Source organism: Hyperolius riggenbachi, chromosome 10 (assembly GCF_040937935.1).
Source record: "Hyperolius riggenbachi isolate aHypRig1 chromosome 10, aHypRig1.pri, whole genome shotgun sequence".
NCBI classification, from domain to species: Eukaryota; Metazoa; Chordata; class Amphibia; order Anura; family Hyperoliidae; genus Hyperolius; species Hyperolius riggenbachi.
Window position 1 is genome coordinate 100,802,487 of NC_090655.1, and position 20,366 is coordinate 100,822,852.

Here is a 20,366-nt window from a genome sequence, read left to right on the forward strand (position 1 = left end):
TATACTTCGTGCACTGATATCGGAGTCATGTGACTGTCTCGCTGATGCATTGGGGACCACTGTACAAACACTAGACTCTCAGGAGACGCTGCCCTCACCGGGCGCCACGGCTGAGAACCATCTAGCGCATGTGTACGAGGTATTATGCTACAGTTTGACTGCAGAGAAACTCCTGAAGACGAACACAGTGAATCCAGCGCAGGAGACTGGGCGCAGCAGTGAGTAACGTCCGCGCTGTCAGAAGACGGAGCTGAAGTTACTTTTAAAACACAATAATTTGGCTTCCAGGAATTGCTGGAGGGGGAATAGTATTTAACACGGCCGGGACTTGTGCAGCAGCAGGATCAGCCATAGACTGGCTGTATCCTGCGCCCAAGCCTCCCGCGCCGATTCCTCTCGTACACCCTGTAGAGCCCTGAATTCTTAACTTTTACAGTAATGGAGAAAAAGCAACACAGCCTAGTTCTAAGTATGATTAGGACTTTACACACATTTCATTATAATACTCTATATCAGCTTTGCTGAGACACCAATTACCCCTACAGTGAATGTTTGTGGTTCCTGCAAAACAAGTACTGTTGGCGGAACTTGACGACAGGGTTATGGAAATGTAACTTAAAGAGAACCTTAAGTGATGTGACATGAGATAGACGTGTATGTACAGTGCCAAACAAATATGTTGTGATGCTTTTCTTCTTTCTCTGCCTGAAAGAGTCAATATTCTACTATGCAGCTGACAGTTTTTCTCCAGTAGGGACCCAGTGGGACTACCGATAAGGAATTACAGCCATAAAATACTTTGCTCTAGGAAGCCCAGTTCTCTGCCAGGAGAGGATAACAAAAGGTAAATAGTTCATATATTTGAGCACTCAGACACAGAGACGGACTGTTAAATTCAGCTGAAACAAAACAAGAAATCTGCTACATTTAAGTTTTTAAACATAACATAAATATGTGGGATATCTAAAAGTCATTTTTAGGAGTAGGAGGATTGATACAATTGTTTAGCTCTTCACTTTGTTTTTCCTTTAGGCCTCTCTCACAGTGGGACGTTGCATTTGATGCGTCGTTAAAGGGACACTTAAACAAAAAAAAATGAGTTTTACTCACCTGGGGCTTCCAATAGCCCCCTGCAGCTGTCCGGTGCCCTCGCCATCTCCCTCCTGGCCCCGCCGGCAGCCACTTCCTGTTTCGGTGACAGGAGCTGACAGGCTGGGGGCGCGAGTGATTCTTCACGTTCCTGGCCACAATAGCGCCATCTATGCTGCTATAGCATATATCATATACCATATAGCAGCATAGAGGGTGCTAATGTGTCTGGGAGCGCGAAGAATTACTCGCGTCCCCAGCCTGTCAGCTCCTGTCACCGAAACAGGAAGTGGCTGCCGGAGGGGCCAGGAGGATCGGAGGGAGACGGTGAGGGCACCGGACAGCTGCAGGGGGCTATTGGAAGCCCCAGGTGAGTAAAACTCATTTTTTTTGTTTGACTTAAGTGTCCCTTTAAGGTCGCACAACGTGCCCCTAACGCAACGCATTGTAGACTATAACTTGGACGTTATGGTGCATTCTTTAGCCCTGCGTTTGGTGCGCCGTTTTCGTTGCACAGTGATGGAATGAAACCGGCACAAGCATTACATAAAAGAAAAATCATTATTGAGCATGTGCAACACAAATAACGCAGTCATTCATTGCTAAACCCACAGCATGTAGCACTGTCTAATAACGCTACACGTTACACACAAATGCAACGTGTGCATTGTGAATGCCGCATAGACTTAGTATTGCTGCTCGTTAGTCTGCGTTGGAAAATTTAATAACGTGCGACTTTAACGTGGCACTGTGAAAGAGGCCTTAAAGGACAATTAACGCAAAAAAATGTAAAATGAACAAATTACCTTTTTCCTATTTCACTGTCACTTACACTCACCTAAAGGATTATTAGGAACAAAATACCAATACGGTGTTTGACCCCCTTTCACCTTCAGAACTGCCTTAATTCTACGTGGCATTGGCATTTTTTATAAATGTTAGCCCATATTGATAGGATAGCATCTTGCAGTTGATGGAGATTTGTGGGATGCACATCCAGGGCACGAAGCTCCCGTTCCATCACATCCCAAAGCTGCTCTATTGGGTTGAGATCTGGTGACTGTGGGGTCCATTTTAGTACGGTGAACTCATTGTCATGTTCAAGAAAGCAACTTGAAATGATTAGAGCATTGTGACATGGTCATTATCCTGCTGGAAGTAGCCATCAAATGATGGGTACATGGTGGCCATGAAGGGATGGACATGGTCAGAAACAATGCTCCGGTAGCCCGTGGCATTTAAACGATTCCCAATTGGCACTAAGGGCCCTAAAGTGTGCTAAGAAAACATCCCCCACACCATTACATCACCAAGGCATGATGAATCCATGTTTTCATTCTGTTTATGCCAAATTCTGACTCTATCAAGACTCATCAGACCAGGCAACATTTTTCCAGTCTTCAACTGTCCAATTTTGGTGAGCTTGTGCTCATTTACTACTATTGTAGTAGTGGAGAAGAGTGGTACCCGGTGGGGTCTTCTGCTGCTGTAGCCCATCCACCTCAAGGTTGTGTGTGTTGAGGCTTCACAAATGTTTTGCTGCATACCTCGGTTATAACGAGTGGTTATTTCAGTCAACGTTGCTCTTCTATCAGCTTGCATTCTCCTCTGACTTCTAGCATCAACAAAGCATTTTCGCCCATAGGACTGCCGCCTACTGGATGTTTTTCCCTTTTCACACCATTTTTTGTAAACCCTAAAAATGGTTGTGCGTGAAAATCCCAGTAACTGAGCAGATTGTGAAATACTCAGACCGGCCCATCTGGCACCAACAACTACAGTGGAGGAAATAATTATTTGACCCCTCACTGATTTTGTAAGTTTGTCCAATGACAAAGAAATGAAAAGTCTCAGAACAGTATCATTTCAATGGTAGGTTTATTTTAACAGTGGCAGATAGCACATCAAAAGGAAAATCGAAAAAATAACCTTAAATAAAAGATAGCAACTAATTTGCAATTTATTGAGTGAAATAAGTTTTTGAACCCTCTAACAATAAAAGACTTAATACTTAGTGGAAAAACCCTTGTTTGCAAGCACAGAGGTCAAACGTTTCTTGTAATTGATGACCAAGTTTGCACACATTTTAGGAGGAATGTTGGTCCACTCCTCTTTGCAGATCATCTCTAAATCCCTAATGCTGCATACACACTTGAGATAAAAGTCTCTGGAAAAGGCAAGATCACAGACCAATTTTACCCCATTCCATGTAGTATGAGAGCCATACTCTACACAGTCTATTCTATGGAGCTGCACTCCCCATCAGATAAAATCTTTGCAAGATGCTGCACACAAAGATGCCCTTACACATTCAAAAGATCATTATCTGCAAAAGATCTCTTCCTGCAATAGATCCATTCCTGCAAAATGCATTCATAGTCTATGAGATCTGCAGATCCTCATACACACCTTGTTTAACAGACTTCATCTGCATATCTGGCAATCATCTGCAGATCTGAAAATCCATCCTGGTGGATCTGATCTGCAGATGATCTGCAGATGATTGCCTGCTAAACAAGGTGTGTATGATGATCTGCAGATCTCATAGACTATGAATGCATTTTGCAAGAATGGATCTATTGCAGGAAGAGATGTTTTGCAGATAATGATCTTTTGAATGTGTACGGGCATCTTTGTGTTCAGCATCTTGCAAAGATTTTATCTGATGGGGAGTGCAGCTCCATAGAATAGACTGTGAAGGTATGGCTCTCATACTACATGGAAGGGGGTAAAATTGGTCTGTGATCTTGCCTTTTCCAGAGACTTTTATCTCAAGTGTGTATGCAGCATAAGGTTTCGAGGCTGTCTCTGTGCAACTCTGAGCTTGAGCTCCCTCCATAGGTTTTCTATTGGATTAAGGTCCGGAGACTGACTAGGCCACTCCATGACCTTAAAGGGAACCAGAGATGAACGTTTCACACAAAATAAACATATCAGTCGATAGCTTGTAAAGAATAAATGCTCTACCTGATAATTTTGCCGCTCTGGTGTGCCTTTTTTAGTGTTGATCTATTATTGCTCCAGGAAAAATCAAATATGGCCGCCGGCTCATATCCCTTCTCCTTCCGGGTTATATGAGTTGTTCTGGATGTGCTGTCTAGGCTATATGAGACTAGGCTGCTATCTAGGCTAAATGCAGCCTTTCATCTGTGTGCTTTCATTTTGGTATGATCTGCCTGTAGGAAGGGTCACTGATAATAACTGCAGTTTCATTCCTATGAGAATCTAGTGCACACAGAGCACACAGGGATCATATTACAGCCACAGAGCTTCTCTCTCAGGAGCAGCAGCCCCTCCCAGTCATCACAGCTCTCAGTATGCAAAGCAGAAGATCTAAGCCAGGAGGGGGAAGGCTTGGGCTTGAAAGGACTCCACAGAAGAGTGACTCAGCTATAATGATTCCAGGTCAAACCTCGACTGAATAGTCGATGGATTCTTATCACAGTTGCTAATAGACTAATATTTTGCGGAATATAAGACGCTCCGGCATATAAGACGCACCTAGATTTAGAAGGCAAAAATCAGGAAAAAAAACTAAACCTAGGTGCGTCTATGGTGCAGGGGTGTCTTATGGACCTTTAAACCCCCCAAAACTGTCTCTATCTAGGCTGAACTGCTCATCTACACTAAATCCTGCTACACTACACTTCACTTACTCCTGCTGCCCCCACCAACTACACTACACTACACTACACTACACGAACTAACCCCTGCAGCCAACCCAAACTACACTACACTTCACTAAGTAACCCCTGTAGAAACCCAAACTACACTACACCACTACACTTCACTAACTAACCCCTGCAGCCAACCCAAACTACACTACACTAACTAAATCCTGCACCCAACACAAACTACACTACACTTTGCCCCTGCAGCATCTCACCTGATCCTGCTGCCGCGATCCTGTCCTCCTCCGCCTGACTGCCACCTTCCAAGGGTCATCTGAGGGTCCCAGCCATCCCATCCAGAATCCCGGTTCTTCAGTGTCCCAGTCGCCAGATCGTCTTCACTGCAGACAGCAGCCATGCGGTAATCACGCGCTGCTGCCTCGCCGACATCCTCCATGGTAACGGCGTCCTCTTCCTAGTTACGGTGCCCCCTTCTGTGTGACGAGCAGCGCATGTGCGCCTGACGTCATGCGTGACCCCGGCGCACGTGCGCCTGAAGTCATGCGTGACCCGGCGCACATGCGCCGCTCGTCACACAGAAGGGGGCACCATAACTAGGAAGAGGACGCCGTTACCATGGAGGATGTCGGCGAGGCAGCAGCGCGTGATTACCGCATGGCTGCTGTCTGCAGTGAAGACGATCTGGCGACTGGGACCATGAAGAGCCGTGATTCTGGATGGGATGGCTGGGACCCTCAGATGACCACAGCTGGGACCCTCGGATGACCCTTGGATGGCGGCAGTCAGACGGAGGAGGACAGGATCGCGGCAGCAGGAACCGGTAAGTATGTTTTGGGGCCCAAATACCGTACCTTTAGAATATAAGACGCACCCACTTTTTCCCCCCAGTTTTGGGGAAGAAAAAGTGCGTCTTATATTCCGAAAAATACGGTAAGCAGATAACAATGAAACTAAAAGCAGGGTAGGTGTTTACTGTCATGTTCCCAATGATAAATGTAATAAAATACATGAGGGTGCTTCATCTCTGGTTCTCTTTAATGTGCTTTTTCTTGAGCCACTCCTTTGTTGCCTTTGCTGTATGTTTTGGGTCATTGTCGTGCTGGAACACCCATCCACGACCCATTTTCAGTTTCCTGGCAGAGGGAAGGAGGTTGTCGTTCAGGATTTCACGATACATGGCTCGGTCCATTTTCCCGTTAATGCCATTAAGTTGTCCTGTGCCCTTAGCAGAAAAACACCCCCAAAGCAAAATGTTTCCACCCCCATGCTTGACGGTGGGGACGGTGTTTTGGGGGTGGTAGGCAGCATTTTTCTTCCCCCAAACACAGCGAGTTGAGTTAATGCCAAAGAGCTCTATTTTGGTCTCATCAGACCACAGCACCTTCTCCCAGTCACTCACAGAATCATTCAGGTGTTCATTGGCAAACTTCAGACGGGCCTGCACATGTGCCTTCTTGAGCAGAGGGACCTTGCGAGCCCTGCAGGATTTTAATCCATTGCGGTGTAATGTTTCCAATGGTTTTCTTGGTGACTGTGGTCCCTGCTAATTTGAGGTCATTCACTAACTCCTCCCGTGTAGTTCTAGGATGCTTTTTCACCTTTCTCAGAACCGATGACACCACACGAGGTGAGATCTTGCGTGGAGCCCCAGAGCGAGGTCGATTGATGGTCATTTTGTGCTCCTTCCTTTTTCGAACAATCGCACCAACAGTTGTCACCTTCTCTCCCAGCTTCTTGCTAATGGTTTTGTAGCCCATTCCAGCCTTGTGCAGGTCTACAATTTTGTCTCTGACATCCTTGGACAGCTCTTTGGTCTTTCCCATGTTGGAGAGTTTGGAGTCTGCTTGATTGATTGATTCTGTGGACAGGTGTCTTTTATGCAGGTGACTAGTTAAAGGGAACCTTAACTGCTGCGGAAAAATAAATTCACTTACCTGGGGGCTTTCCCAAGCCTCCTGCAGCCGTCCTGTGCCCGCGCCGGTCCTTCGGTGCCCTCCGGTCTCCCTCCGCCGCTAAGTTTCGATTTCGGACGACTGCCAGTCGTCCTGGGGCCTCTTCCGCATTCCTGGTCGTAAACTGCAGTAAAGCGCGTCCGCATGACGCGTTTGGCGTCATGCGATGACGCGTTTGGCGTCATGCGGACGCGCTTTACTGCAGTTTACGACAAGGAATGCGGAAGAGGCCCCAGGACGACTGGCAGTCGTCCGAAATCGAAACTCAGCGGCGGAGGGAGACCGGAGGGCACCGAAGGACCGGCGCGGGCACAGGACGGCTGCAGGAGGCTTGGGAAAGCCCCCAGGTAAGTGAATTTATTTTTCCGCAGCAGTTAAGGTTCCCTTTAAGACAGGTGCCCTTAATGAGGGTGACTAATTGAGTAGAAGTGTCTAACCACTCTGTGGGAGCCAGAACTCTTAATGGTTGGTAGGGGTTCAAAAACTTATTTCACTCAATGAATGCAAATCAGTTGCTATCTTTTATTTAAGGTTATTTTTTCGATTTTCCTTTTGATGTGCTATCTGCCACTGTTAAAATAAACCTACCATTGAAATGATACTGTTCTGAGACTTTTCATTTCTTTGTCATTGGACAAACTTACAAAATCAGTGAGGGGTCAAATAATTATTTCCTCCACTGTATGCCACGTTCAAAATTGCTTAAATCACCTTTCTTTCCCATTCTGACATTCAGTTTGGAGTTCAGGAGATTGTCTTGACCAGGACCACACCCCTAAATGCATTGAATCAACTGCAATGTGATTGGTTGTTTAGATAATTGCATTAATGAGAAATTAAACAGGTGTTTCTAATAATCCTTTAGGTGATTGTACATTCGGTGGTAAAAATCTGACAGATTTTGGACTAGTCCACTAGTCCATGAGTAGAGGCCGGGCCTACATCTTTGTATAGATAATTTCTAGTAAGTGCTGTTTGAAAGAATAAAGGATATACAGAGACTCTCCCATGAGGAGATTGACTAGTCCAAAATCTATCATATCTGACAAATTTTTACTACCTACTGCAAGTGACAGCAACTTAGGAAAAAGGTAATTTATAGTGCATTTTACTCTGGGAGAAATGTACTTATTATAAGCATGCATTTTAAAGTTCAAAAATGTTTGCAATAGTGGTCCTTTAACCTCTTAGAGGCAAGCTGCTACATTAAAAAATGTCCTGCTGGAGCCTCTTAATGGCTCCAGGACTTTTCAATGCGGTGTACACACACACACACACACACACACACCGTATACTTATGATTAAAAATGTATATAATTAATCCCTTCCAAAGCTGCCCCCCCAACACACACAAAAAAAACAGTTACAAAAATACATAAATAGTTGCCTAAGGGCCCTTTTCCACTAGCAATCGCTAGCGTTCACGCTGAACGCTAGCGATTGCTGAATCACAATTAGCGGCGATTCCCCGACGTTCGCGGCCGCGATTTTGCTATGCTATGCACTGCATAGCAAAATCGCGGCAAAAGTCGCTCCGCGGCGCGATCGAGTAAAAAAACGAATCGCGGTAGTGGAAATGACCTACCGCGATTCCTATGTTAAAAAGCAAACCGTAGCGATTGTAAAATCGCTAGCGGTTTGCGTTTTTGCGATTCAGCCAGCGCAAACGCGCTGGTGGAAAAGGGCCCTTAGGGAATAAGCTTTTTTTTATTATTATGTATTTCATGACAGTATTTTACTACATAAGGGCTTGGAATTATGGACTGGGCACAAAAAACAGAAAAATTACACCTATATTTCCAAATAAAATATTGTCGCCATACATTGTAATAGGGACATCATTTAACCTCCTGAGCGGTCTGGACGAGCTCAGCTCGTCCATCACCGCCGGAGGCTGCCGCTCAGGCCCTGCTGGGCCGATTTTTATCAAATAAAGTGCAGCACACGCAGCCGGCACTTTGCCAGCCACGTGTGCTGCCTGATCGCCGCCGCTCTGCGGCGATTCGCCGCGAGCAGCGGCGAAAGAGGGCCCCCCTAGCCGCCTGAGCCCTGCGCAGCCAGAACAAAAAGTTCCGGCCAGCGCTAAGGGCTGGATCGGAGGCGGCTGACGTCAGGACGTCGGCTGACGTCGATGACGTCACTCCGCTCGTCGCTATGGCGACGATATAAGCAAAACAAGGAAGGCCGCTCATTGCGGCCTTCCTTGTTTATTCTGGGCGCCGGAGGCGATCGGAAGATCGCCTCCGGAGCGCCCTCTAGTGGGCTTTCATGCAGCCAACTTTCAGTTGGCTGCATGAAATAGTTTTTTTTTTATTTAAAAAAAACCCTCCCGCAGCCACCCTGGCGATTTAATCAGAACGCCAGGGTGGTTAAACAGTGCAATAAAATATTGTCGCCATACATTGTAATAGGGACATAATTTAAAGCAGTAGGATCAGCCATACTATGCCGGGGTTCTACGAAAAGCAGCGCGAACATTGTGAAAAAAAAAAAGTTCCCCAGCCTCCCTGAACTTCCTGCAAGCGTACTTCCTGTACGCTTGCAGGTCGCATAAACAAAAACTCACTGTGGCCAAAGAGTAAAACTACACCCTTAAGCATTTTTCATATACAAATACATTAGTTAAACATTAAAAATTAACTCATTACCTCCCACACGCCCCAATTTATTTTTTTTTGTAATTAAAAAAATAAAAATAAAAAAAAATACATAGTTACCTTAGGGACTGAACTTTTTAAATATTTATGTCAAGAGGGTTTAACACTTACTTTATAAACTATGGGCTTGTAATTAGGGATGGACGCAAAACTGAAGAAAAAATGCACCTTTATTTCCAAATAAAATATTGGCGCCAAACATTGTGATAGAGACATAATTTAAACTGTTTTATGACCGGGACAAAAGGGCAAATACCTTTCATGGGTTTTAATTACAGTAGCATGCATTATTTAAAAACTATAAAGGCCGAAAACTGAAAAAAAAATATTTTTTCCCACATTTTTTCCTATTTTACCATTAAAACACATTTAGAATAAAATAATTCTTGGCATAATGTCCCACCTAAAGAAAGCCTAATTGGTGGTGAAAAAAACAAGATATAGTTAATTTAATTGCGATAAGTAATGATAAAGTTATAGACAAATGAATGGAAGGAGCGCCGAAAGGTGAAAATTGCCCTGGTGCTCAAGGGGTAAAACCCCTCAGTTGTGAAGTGGATAATTATGGTAGCATGTTTTATTTTAAAACTATAATGGCTGAAAATGAGAAATGATTTTTTTTTGGTATTATTCCCATTAAAATGCATTTAGAATAAAATAATTCTTAGCAATATGTATTACCCAAAGAAAGCCTAATTGGTGGCGAAAAAACAAAGCATAGATAATTTTGGTGTAATAAGTTGTAATAAAGTTATTGGCAAATAAAAGGGAGGAGTGCTGACAGGTAAAACTTGCTCTGGTCCATTAGGGTAAAAAAATCCTTGGATGTTAAGCGGTTGAGGTACTCAAAGCTTTAAAACAAAAAAAAAACATGACATTTTTATATATAACTTGCATCTACAAATCTTTTATAACCAATGTTTAATCAGAGTAGAAGAGCAGTGCCGTTTTATTTATCAGTTTTATTGTATATAAAGCAAATATGCATAAACAAGATAGAAAAAAAAACATGGTAACATGTTTTATAATTACAGTATGGTACACTGACATGCAATAGTACAAAGTTACACACATCCCACCAACCCTGTTGATGGTCATCGGTAGACAGCCATGCAAGGTTTCCTTGTTTTCCCACAGCATCAGAACAATGGGTATAGCAGACTTAGTGAGTCTGAAGCCCTATGGAAAAAGAAAAAAAACGCCTCACCTAAGGAGAGGGAAGGCTCTGGCTCCTATAGAGCCTTCCTGTTCCAGTACAGGATATGCCTATCAAATAGGAGGCTACGGCAGTCTTCTGGTGCCCGAGTGCCCATGAAGACTGGTGGCTCTGTACTGCACATACGTGAGAGAGCATGCTCGTTCATGCGCAGTATAGAGCAGTCCATCTTTGGGAGCATTCAGGCACCCAGAGCCACCCACAGCGGCAGAGAGCAGTCTCCTACCCATCAGTGAGAGGCTGCTAACAGGGGATCTTGCGCTGGAATGTGTGGACCGTGAGAGAAGCGTGAACGCTCTATAGGACCCAGAGCCTTCCATCTCCTTAGGTATCTGGTTTATTTATTTATTTTTTTCTCACATGGCTTCAGACTCCCTTATGGTGGGTACACACCTCTTGACTTTAGTCGCCCATGGGGATCAGGACCTGATCCCCTTAGGTGGCATCGCTGGCCAGCACTTACAGACATGTGTCAGCTGTGTAGCCGACAACGTGTTCTGCAGGTATGCGGATGGGCAGACAGACCACTAACCCAGCTTAGGCTGCTGTTATCGGCTGCCTTATGAGCATAAAACGGGCCTTCAAAGGGAGCAGGCAAATAAATAGATAGGTTTACGACAGTTTGTTGTACAGTTTGAGTACTTGCTTGCCTGCTGGTGGCTTAAAAGGTATTTTTTAACAAGTTGTGAAAATATCACCTAGGAGAAAACGCAGGAGAAAAAATTTTGTATGTGATCCGCCGGCCGCCTCCGCGTGGCTAATGTATCTCTATGGGCTGGTGCACACCGGCGGTTTGAGGTTTTAAGCAAACCGCAAACGTGCAGCAAGAGGCACGTTTGCGGCTTGCTAAAAACCTCAAACCGCCGGTGTGCACCAGCCCATAGAGATACATTAGCCACACGGATGCTGATGCGGATGCGGCCGGCGGATCCGCCCAGTGTGCACTGGGCCTAAAAGAAAATGCTGAGAAAAAGACTGGCTTGTGTTTTTTTCATTTGGGATAAACAGTAGGTTTGCCCCACATGTGAGGATTCTCACCTCATCTCAGTTTTAGTTAATCATACATCTAGTAGACAGGTTTTTGTTTATGTTTTTCTTTTAATATTGTAAAACCCTGTGCAGCACAAATAAAAACACTGGCGTTGGCAACACTCCAGACTTAATTTGCATTGTGCCTTTACCAGAATGCAAAAAACACATGCAACCTATCTCCCATATGTACACCTTGTCCCAAGGTAAATGTACAGTAACTGACTTCCTGTGTAGCTGTCACTTACAGTGTTCGTAATCTGACAGTTCTAAACCAGCTACCAACAGGTGTTGGCCTAGCACATTTCCAGGTAGGAGAATTCTCAAGGCTTCCTCCATTTTCAAAAGCACTCCCTGACTGGCAGAATAGTGGCACACAAGTAAGGAGTCCAACAGGTATCTTGGTATTATTCTTTGCCAGGGAGTGCATTTAAAAACATAAATGAAACATTGAGAAAAAGGAGATAGACTAGTCACAAAATAGTCAAAGATTCATGGCCATCAAATTAATAATACCTATGAAAGCTACATAAGAAATACGTAGTTTGGAGTGCATTTCACTCTGGGATAATGGGATAAACATACATATGTATTGTAAAAACACTTTAAATTTGACATTTCTCATACTAGTCCTTTCATTTAGAATAACAACATCCTATATAATAATAGGCAACTGTCCCTGCGTACAGCAGGGACAGTTGTCTCTGTGCAGCTGGGTCCATGCTTTTTGCTACTGCGCATGTGCGCAGCACAGACCCAGCCTCACACAGATAGGACAGGGACGGGGCCAGGGAGCTAGGCGGGCGTGTGAGCGGGCGGCCAGGTTATACATTTAAAAGCAGAACGTGACATATCACTGCCACAAATATCACCAGCCCCAACGTCTGGACCATGCGACATTGTTCATGGATCTTATAACAGACTGGGCAAAACTTGTAACTTCTGTATTTTAAAGACAAACACATATATAGGTGACTGGCATTCACTACATTATCGCACAGAGGAAGGGGGGAAAAACAAATTAGTGTTGACGCTGCTATGCTTAAACATAGCTAAACTGTTCTAAAATGAGATTCAAAACGATCAGTAATGTAATAAGCTTCCATTTACAGGAAAAAAAATGTTTTTGTCATACTTCTAAGTCAATGAAGTACTTATAAGAGCTGCAAAAGGATGATGAGCAGAGCAGACAAACAGAAGTGCAGGAAACCAAAATAGAAGCTTTGAGGAACAGTTTAGAAAGCTTCAAAATTTGAAGCAAGGATGAACACACACTCCAGCTAGTTTACAATCAGTGTAAGCACAGAGTAACAGCTTGTAATGTACATACTGGAGGTGAAGTGTTAGTATTGTAAAACAGAGCTAAAATCAGTAATGCAAGTACATTGCATTATTCATCAAGGCTCCATTTAAGCACCCAACTAACACTTTAAAGTACAATCTCAGCTCACATAGATAACATGACCCAGCCATTAATGTTGGCTGGAGCGATCTGATAGCTGGATTTTGTATTTGAAAGATAGTAAGATGCAAGTGTTACTGTTCACATGGAATAATATCAGATGCAGAGAATTTATATAAAATGGAATTTCTTTTCATATGAATGGACATTTAAAGTAAGTGGAAGATTCACCGCATTTCCCTTCAGGTGAATCACCCCAATAACTTATTTATGGATGGAAAGCAAGACGCGAATCTTCTGAAACCACTTTTCTTTGAACTCGGCAGCAGTTGGCATTACAAAAGAACTTAATGTCTGAGTAGTTTTGGCATCCGTCTGTCCCTCTTCTGGTATTCGGTCTGCCAGAAGATCCTCACTCATAACCTAAAAACAGACAGAAAAAAGGGTTGTCAGTTGGCAGGTGAAAATCACTGCTACAGTATTCTGGTTTAAAGCAGAACTCTTGACATTTGTTTGCATTGGGCGATGAATAACATTTGTGATCTACACCTTTTTAAAGTGTAACTGTTGGCATAAAAATCGAAAATCAATTCTTTACGTTTATCTGGTAAATAAGGATGCTAACCAGGCCAAAAATTAAAATTACTATTACCCCAGTTTACCTTACTCTTATTTGGTACACAAAAAGGAAGTTGCATGGCATGCTGGGTTGTCCTTGTTGCTTCACTACTTCCCCCTCAAACTTAAAGGGGCACTACAGCAAAAAAACTATAAAATTTAAAATATGTGCAAACATATACAAATAAGAAATACATTTTTTCAGAGTAAAATGAGCCATAAATTACTTTTCTCCTATGTTGCTGTCACTTACAGTAAGCAGTAGAAATCTGATGGAAGTGACAGGTTTTGGACTTGTCCATCTCTTCATAGGGGATTCTCAGCAAGGCTTTTATTCTTTATAAAGATTTTCCCTAAAAAGGATTTAAACAATGATGCTGGCCAGCTTCCCTGCTTCCTACACAGTTTTTTGGCAGTTGGACAGAGCAACTGGCATTCACTAAGTGCTTTTGAAAATAAATATATCCCTGAGAATCCCCTAGAAAGAGATGGACTAGTCCAAAACCTGTCACTTCTGTCAGATTTCTACTAGCTACTGTAAGTGACAGCAACATAGGAGAAAAGTAATGTATGTCTCATTTTACTCTGGAAAAAATGTACTTCTTATTTGTATATGTTTGCACATATTTTAAATTTTAGTTTTTCGCTGTAGAGCCCCTTTAACTAATGCAGCCTGATTGGATGAAGCCTCTTCCCCTCCTGTTTTCCCCTCCCACACCTCTGTTCCTCTCTGGCCAATATTTCTCATGCTGAAACAATGCACTTTCTTTAGTGAAGGGTGGGCAAATCAGATACAGGAGAGTGAGGGAAGAAATGACATCAGGATTGGCTTCAAAATAGCCACAGTCAAAATGGGAAATGCTAATAATGATTTTCTCTTTTTTTTTTACTGTAGAAAAATCACTAAAATCAAAAACTTTTTTTTCCTGAGATAGTATGGCTGACAGCTCCTCTTTAACCACCCTGATGGTATGGAGGAGCCTGACTCGTTTAGGGAAAAATAACTGAAACCATTATGGATGAGTCAGGCTCATCCAGCAGTTCTAAGGTAGGGTTCTGTTTCTCCGCATGCATTTTTGCATAAAAATGTGCATTTGTATGCAAATTTTCAAATGCTTAGGAAACCTGCATGTGAAAATTCGCAAATGTAAATTTTAATGCAAAAAAATGCACACACATTTCTAAAACGCTGAGGAGACTGGAAACTGTGGCCTGGCACTGTGTAAATGCTGCGAGTGCAATGCCCATAGCTCCTAGCTGGTTGAGATGCATGCTGTATGGGCTTCCTTTCAGGTAAGGAGTCCGGGTGTGTGCTGCCAATCAGGTTTGACACAGAATATGTTCTCTCAGTATTATATAGGGTACGGTGTTAGTGTAGGTCATACAGGAGCCAATGTTGATGGATTTAGCCAGCCTAGCAAATGTTCCAACATGTGTAACGAAACAGCTCCATTTGAAAAACAAAGCTAATAATGAATAATACTGTCGTATCTTTTTATAGTAAACTCCAAGGGACCTGGCCAAGTAGTTTACTATATCAAAAATGTATTTATCAGGATTTGTCATATATTGGATATTTAAAGAGGCACATGTTTGGGACCAGGGGTTTGAGTTTACTATAGCCAGCAGTTTACTATAACAAGATTGTCTATAAAATATTGTGCACATACTGTGTCATTATGCATAAACATAATGACACAAGGGGCACAGTTAAAAAAAAACAAAAAACAACATAGCTTTTATTCGTTAAAACATATCAGAACTGAAGAGAGAGAAAAAAAAAAGCTTTGGACTTTCCCGATTTTCCCCATTCCTGCACTCGGTCCCTCTAAACATATTCAATAATACTGTGGAATACGTTTCTCTTGGCCACTCCCCTGCGTGTACAAGCGCGGCCGCACTGTGCAGACGCCGATTGCGCACATCTTTTTCCTACTTGTGGCTGTGCTCGTACACGGATGGAGGCATTAACACGCTATCCTCAAAGTTCAGTAGCTTTTATTGATGAATACAAGTGTCATGGATGGTGTAAACAGAGCTGTTTTAAGAACAAACAGGTCCTCTTCATCACTGAACAACATATGTTTGTTCACTGATGAAGAGGACACGTGTGCTTTAGAGACAACTGTTTATAGCATCCATGACACTTGTGTTCAATAAAAGCTACTGAACTTTGAGGACCCGCACTTGTTCCTTGCATTGCTGAGGAAGTGGAACCCGCCTCCTTTGGGTAATCGCAATCCACACAGGAGGTTTGTGCGAATCCGACTACACACAGACCTTTGTAAATGCATGGAAGCGTGGCTAGGAAGAAGAAGAGCGTCCCTGGCGAGCAGTGGAGGAGGATCAGGGAAGCCATTGGAGCATCCAGAACCTTCTCACTACTGAGGTATTTACTTTTTTCCCCCTAAGTCATTATCCTCTATAATAAAACCCGTGTCCCTGCATCACACTGTCCCTGTGTAGCTGGGTCCTTGCTTTTTGCTACTGCGCATGTGCGCAGCACAGACCCAGCCTCACAGAGACAGGAAGACAGGGCCAGGGAGCCGGGCGGGAGTGTGAGTGGGCGGCTGGGTGTGCGGTGCGTGTGCGCACATGTGCAGTAACAGGCGAGGAGCAGTGGCGAGAAAACAGACCTAGAGCCCGTTTTTTAAACGCGCTTGGGTTTGCTTGTTGATTTATAAAGTGCCAACATATTCTGTGGCACTATACAAAGCAAAAACCAAACATGGGGTACATACTAATACAATGGTATACACAAATATACAAAATACAGAATCAATACAAAATACAGAATTGGTAATAGCAGTGGCAAAAGTAACATTGTGAATAAAATGTGTAACAAATTCCAAGACACAAAAGGGTGAGAGAGCCCTGCCCTTCTAAAAGACGACATTAAAAGCTCAATAGATGAACTAAACTTCACGTGCACTGTAGCCAAGAGTTTCTCCTCTATTCAATCTATTTTGCACGCGTAAAGTGGCAATATGCAGAGATGGAAAGAAAAATGACTGGTACTTCAGAACTACTGATACCTGTAGCTGCAGTTATGGCTATAAAACTTTACTCATGTATAATGAGTTCTTATTTAAATCTTTATAGTCAATGCTGACAGCACTGTTACCAGTGGTATGTTGCTGATGGCTTACTGTATAAAGCTAGTGAAAGTGAATGGAAGGGTTAAAAAGCTCTGGTTTATACTTGGGAAGGCAGACAGAGATTCCATGCACAAACATGAACATACAAGACGGTCAAGACATTCCTCATGCATATAAATATCTGCACTTACATTTGTGATTAGAGTTTTAGACTCTTCCGTGAGTCCAATCTGATGTAATTGTTCCTCTATGTAATCTTGGGTTTTACGATTATGGTCCAGGACAAAAGAGGCATGCTGGGATTTGATAAACTGTAGGAGAATTCTACAAGAAACAAATAAAAGTGGCTGAAACCACTACACTTCCAAGTGTAAAGCATATGTCTGATATTTCTTTTCTTTTCCAATATGTTTTATTTAAAGAAGCATAATAAAAACAAGTCAACATTTCAACATTACAAGTTTGTCAATCATACAGCATTATACAGCTACAGCGTTCTTGAGTTGACAAGACCTGTTAAGCCTAACTGTTTAGAAAAGTAAGTAAGTGCTGAATGAGTGGTTATAGTGGGGTGAATAGAGGATTATTGTTAGGGGTATGCTGAGGAGATGAGAGATTAAGAAATGAGAAAGAGAGGATAGAGTAAAAGTTAGAAAAAGAGTTCATGAAGTATTCCTGTGGTGGTGGGAGGTCGTACGGGCGCCCTCGTTACACTCTTTTAAGACATTATGTTTTTGAATTCGGCAGAGTCTGTGAAATCATACCAGCAAGCCCATATCTTAGAGATTTTATCAACTTGTTCGTGAGCTGTTAAGACCATTTCTTCCAGTTCCCTTGTTCTTTCTACCCTTGAGAACCAATGTTTCAGTGTGGGAATGGTTTTAGTTCTCCAAAGTGCAGGGATAGTTGCTCTGGCTGCTGTGATCAGGTGTGGGAGTATCGATTTTTTGTATTGAGTAGGAGAGATTGGTGAGTTGTGTAGTAGGTAGGTATCTGGAAGGAATGGTATTGTGAGTCCCGATATTTGTTGGCTTATCCTATGGACCTCTTTCCAAAAGCCTTCTAGTAACGGGCAGGTAAAAGCTAGGTGGAGTAGGTCACCAGGGCCATTTTCACAACGCCAACATGAGTTAGGGATGTTAGGTGCGAATTTGTGGAGCTTTTGAGGAGTTCTATACCAGTTGGTTAAGAACTTATAATTTTGTTCTTTATTTCTGGCGCATCTGGTAGATTTATGGGCGTTGAGGTAGATTGTGTTCCATTGTTCATCTGAGAGCGGTGATTCTAGAGAATTGTTCCAATATTTTTAGCAGGTGTTTCTGAGACCGGCAATGCGTATATTAGCAAGTTGTAAAGCCAAGAGAGTGAGTGCCTCTTTACTCCTTTTGAGACACATCTCATATCGAATTGTGTTAGAATGGTCTTTGTTGTACCTTTAATTTGCTTAGAGTTAAGAAAGTGGCGTAATTGGAAAAACGTCCATGTGGGGATTGGTTGGTCAGATATGGGATGTTTGATTTCTTCCTGTTTTTTAGGGATACCTTTGGTGGTGAAGTGGTGAACTCTGGGTAGTTCTGATTCTGCCCAGGTTTTTAGGTATAGAGAGTCATTACCCGGGGGGAAGTGGGGGTTGCCTAGTATGGGAGTCATGGGTCCCCTCAGGGAAGAGATTTTATATTGGTTGCAGCAAGCAATGAAAGCTGATTTGGAGGCTAGTATGAAGGGGTGGTCCAATTTTGTGTTATTGGGTGGCGTGGTGCTCAACCACGGAAGCCCTCCTAAATGAGTCCCGCATATTTCATGTTCTATGTGTACCCAGTCTTTTTGTATTGGGTGAGTTGTCCAGTCTATTATTCTGAGGAGCTGCGAAGCATAGTAGTACAGTTTTAGATTTGGAAGACCAGCACCTCCTCTGTCTATTGGGAGAGAGAGGATTTTATTGCTGATTCTGATTTTCTTGTGTTCCCAGATGAAGTTATTTAACTGTCTCTGCAGGGACTTAATATATGTCTGATATTTCTATCAGTATGAGTTTTCGTAAGTGCTGTTCTGTTTTCAATGCAGAACAACAAAGTGGCACAACGAAGGCCCCTTCCCCACCTGTGAGTTGCTGGTTGTGTTTTCAGCAATGCAGTGTGTGTGCATCACGCAAGAACTCAGAAGTGCATAGACTGCATCTTCTGATGTTTACAACCATGTGTTGTGCTTCAGTGCAGAAACGCAGTTCATTGTGAAATGCGATTCTGCCCAAACATCGGTGAGCATTGGAGAGCAATGCACAGTCACATCACATGTATTGCAAGTGACGCGCAAGTGGGGAAGGTCCTAACCACTGCCTTAACCTCCCTGGCGGTATGAATACTTCCAGATTTTAGGGTCTAAAAGTGGTGCAATTTTTTCACAAGCTTTTAGACCCTAAAAGCAGGAAAAAGTCATACCGCACAGAGATCTGCAGCAGTCCTGCACATTTCTCACATTCCCTGGATCCAGCATTGTAATTCTCCCTCCATCCACCGGGTGGTGCTGTACCCCTATAGTGAGATTGCCAACTGTCATGAGGACAGATGGCTATCTCACCAGAGCAGTGTTTCTGAAACCTGTCCTGACTCCGCAACGGTGCATGTTTTGCAGGCAGCCTCACCTATGCACAGGTGGTGTAATCATTATCTCAGCTAGGAGGATGCCATGTAGCTGAGACACGAATTACCCCACCTGTGCATAGATGAGGTTGCCTGCAAAACCTGCACAGGCTGCGTCCACACTAGGTCCGGAAACGTATCCGTGGCTGTGTTTTTCAAACCTGATGAAAAACGGAGTCCCGGATACTAATGTTTAAAATAGCAGCCAGCCTCACCCAAGTAAAAAACGGATCCGTCTGCGTTTGCGGGGATCCGTTTTCAAAACCTAAACGGAAGGTCCGGACCTGCTGCATTTTCACGCAACGGATCAGGACCACGGATACACGCAGGGGTAGTGAAAGCAATGAGAAAACGCATCTCCAGCTCCACATGCAAAAAACGGATGTGAAAACGGATAGCCTGAGCTTTATGATTGGCCCAAAAAATCCTCCCACTCCTTCCTAATGATAGAGACGTTTTCTGTCAGGGAAAAACCTGAACGGAAACTGATGCAAAACTGATGCACTTTCATCAGTTTTCAGTACGGTGGGTACTTCCCCTGATCCGGACTGCAATGTCCGTCCTGCAAACGGGTCTAGTGTGGACCCAGGGAGTCACAAGGACAGGTTTGAGAAACACTGCACCAGAGGGATCCAGAGCCCCCAAGGACCAGAAGAAGAATGGCGCCAGCGTCTGGATCCTGGGGGAGGCAAGTTACTATGTCTATACTTCCCGGCAGCTACCACGAGTCAGGCTCAGGCTTACAGCTCTGAGCTGCACATTTCCGGCCAGAGTCTGACTCTGACACTGTGTTACCGCTAATGAGGATAACACCGGATTGTGTGTGCATGCCGGTACCGGCGTGAGGGTGAGTGGTCGGTGTGTTTGGCTATGGAGTGGTGAAAGGAGCGCTCCGCCATTCAATTTGAAATGATTGTATGTGTTCCCTGATCGGTTTTTCTACCTTTTCAATAAAGATTGCATGATTGCAGATTACCAAGCTAAATTTAGAGTGATGGCACTTAGCGCCTTTTTTCATAATCATTAAAGGTGGC

At 43.5% G+C, this 20,366-nt stretch overlaps 1 protein-coding gene across 2 annotated transcripts in view; it reads right to left on the bottom strand.

Annotated features, from left to right (window-relative positions):
• Positions 1–13,147: 13,147 nt before the first annotated feature.
• Positions 13,148–20,366, bottom strand: part of C10H8orf76 (chromosome 10 C8orf76 homolog) — a 59,480-nt gene continuing 52,261 nt past the window's right edge. For both annotated transcript variants that reach the window (XM_068258590.1, XM_068258589.1), the window contains exons 5-6: positions 16,885–17,017; positions 13,148–13,400 (exon numbers count right to left, since the gene is read on the bottom strand). In XM_068258590.1, the coding sequence (XP_068114691.1) occupies positions 13,242–13,400; positions 16,885–17,017 (292 nt within the window). In that variant the 3' untranslated portion in view covers positions 13,148–13,241. The remainder of the gene's footprint in view (positions 13,401–16,884; positions 17,018–20,366) is intronic.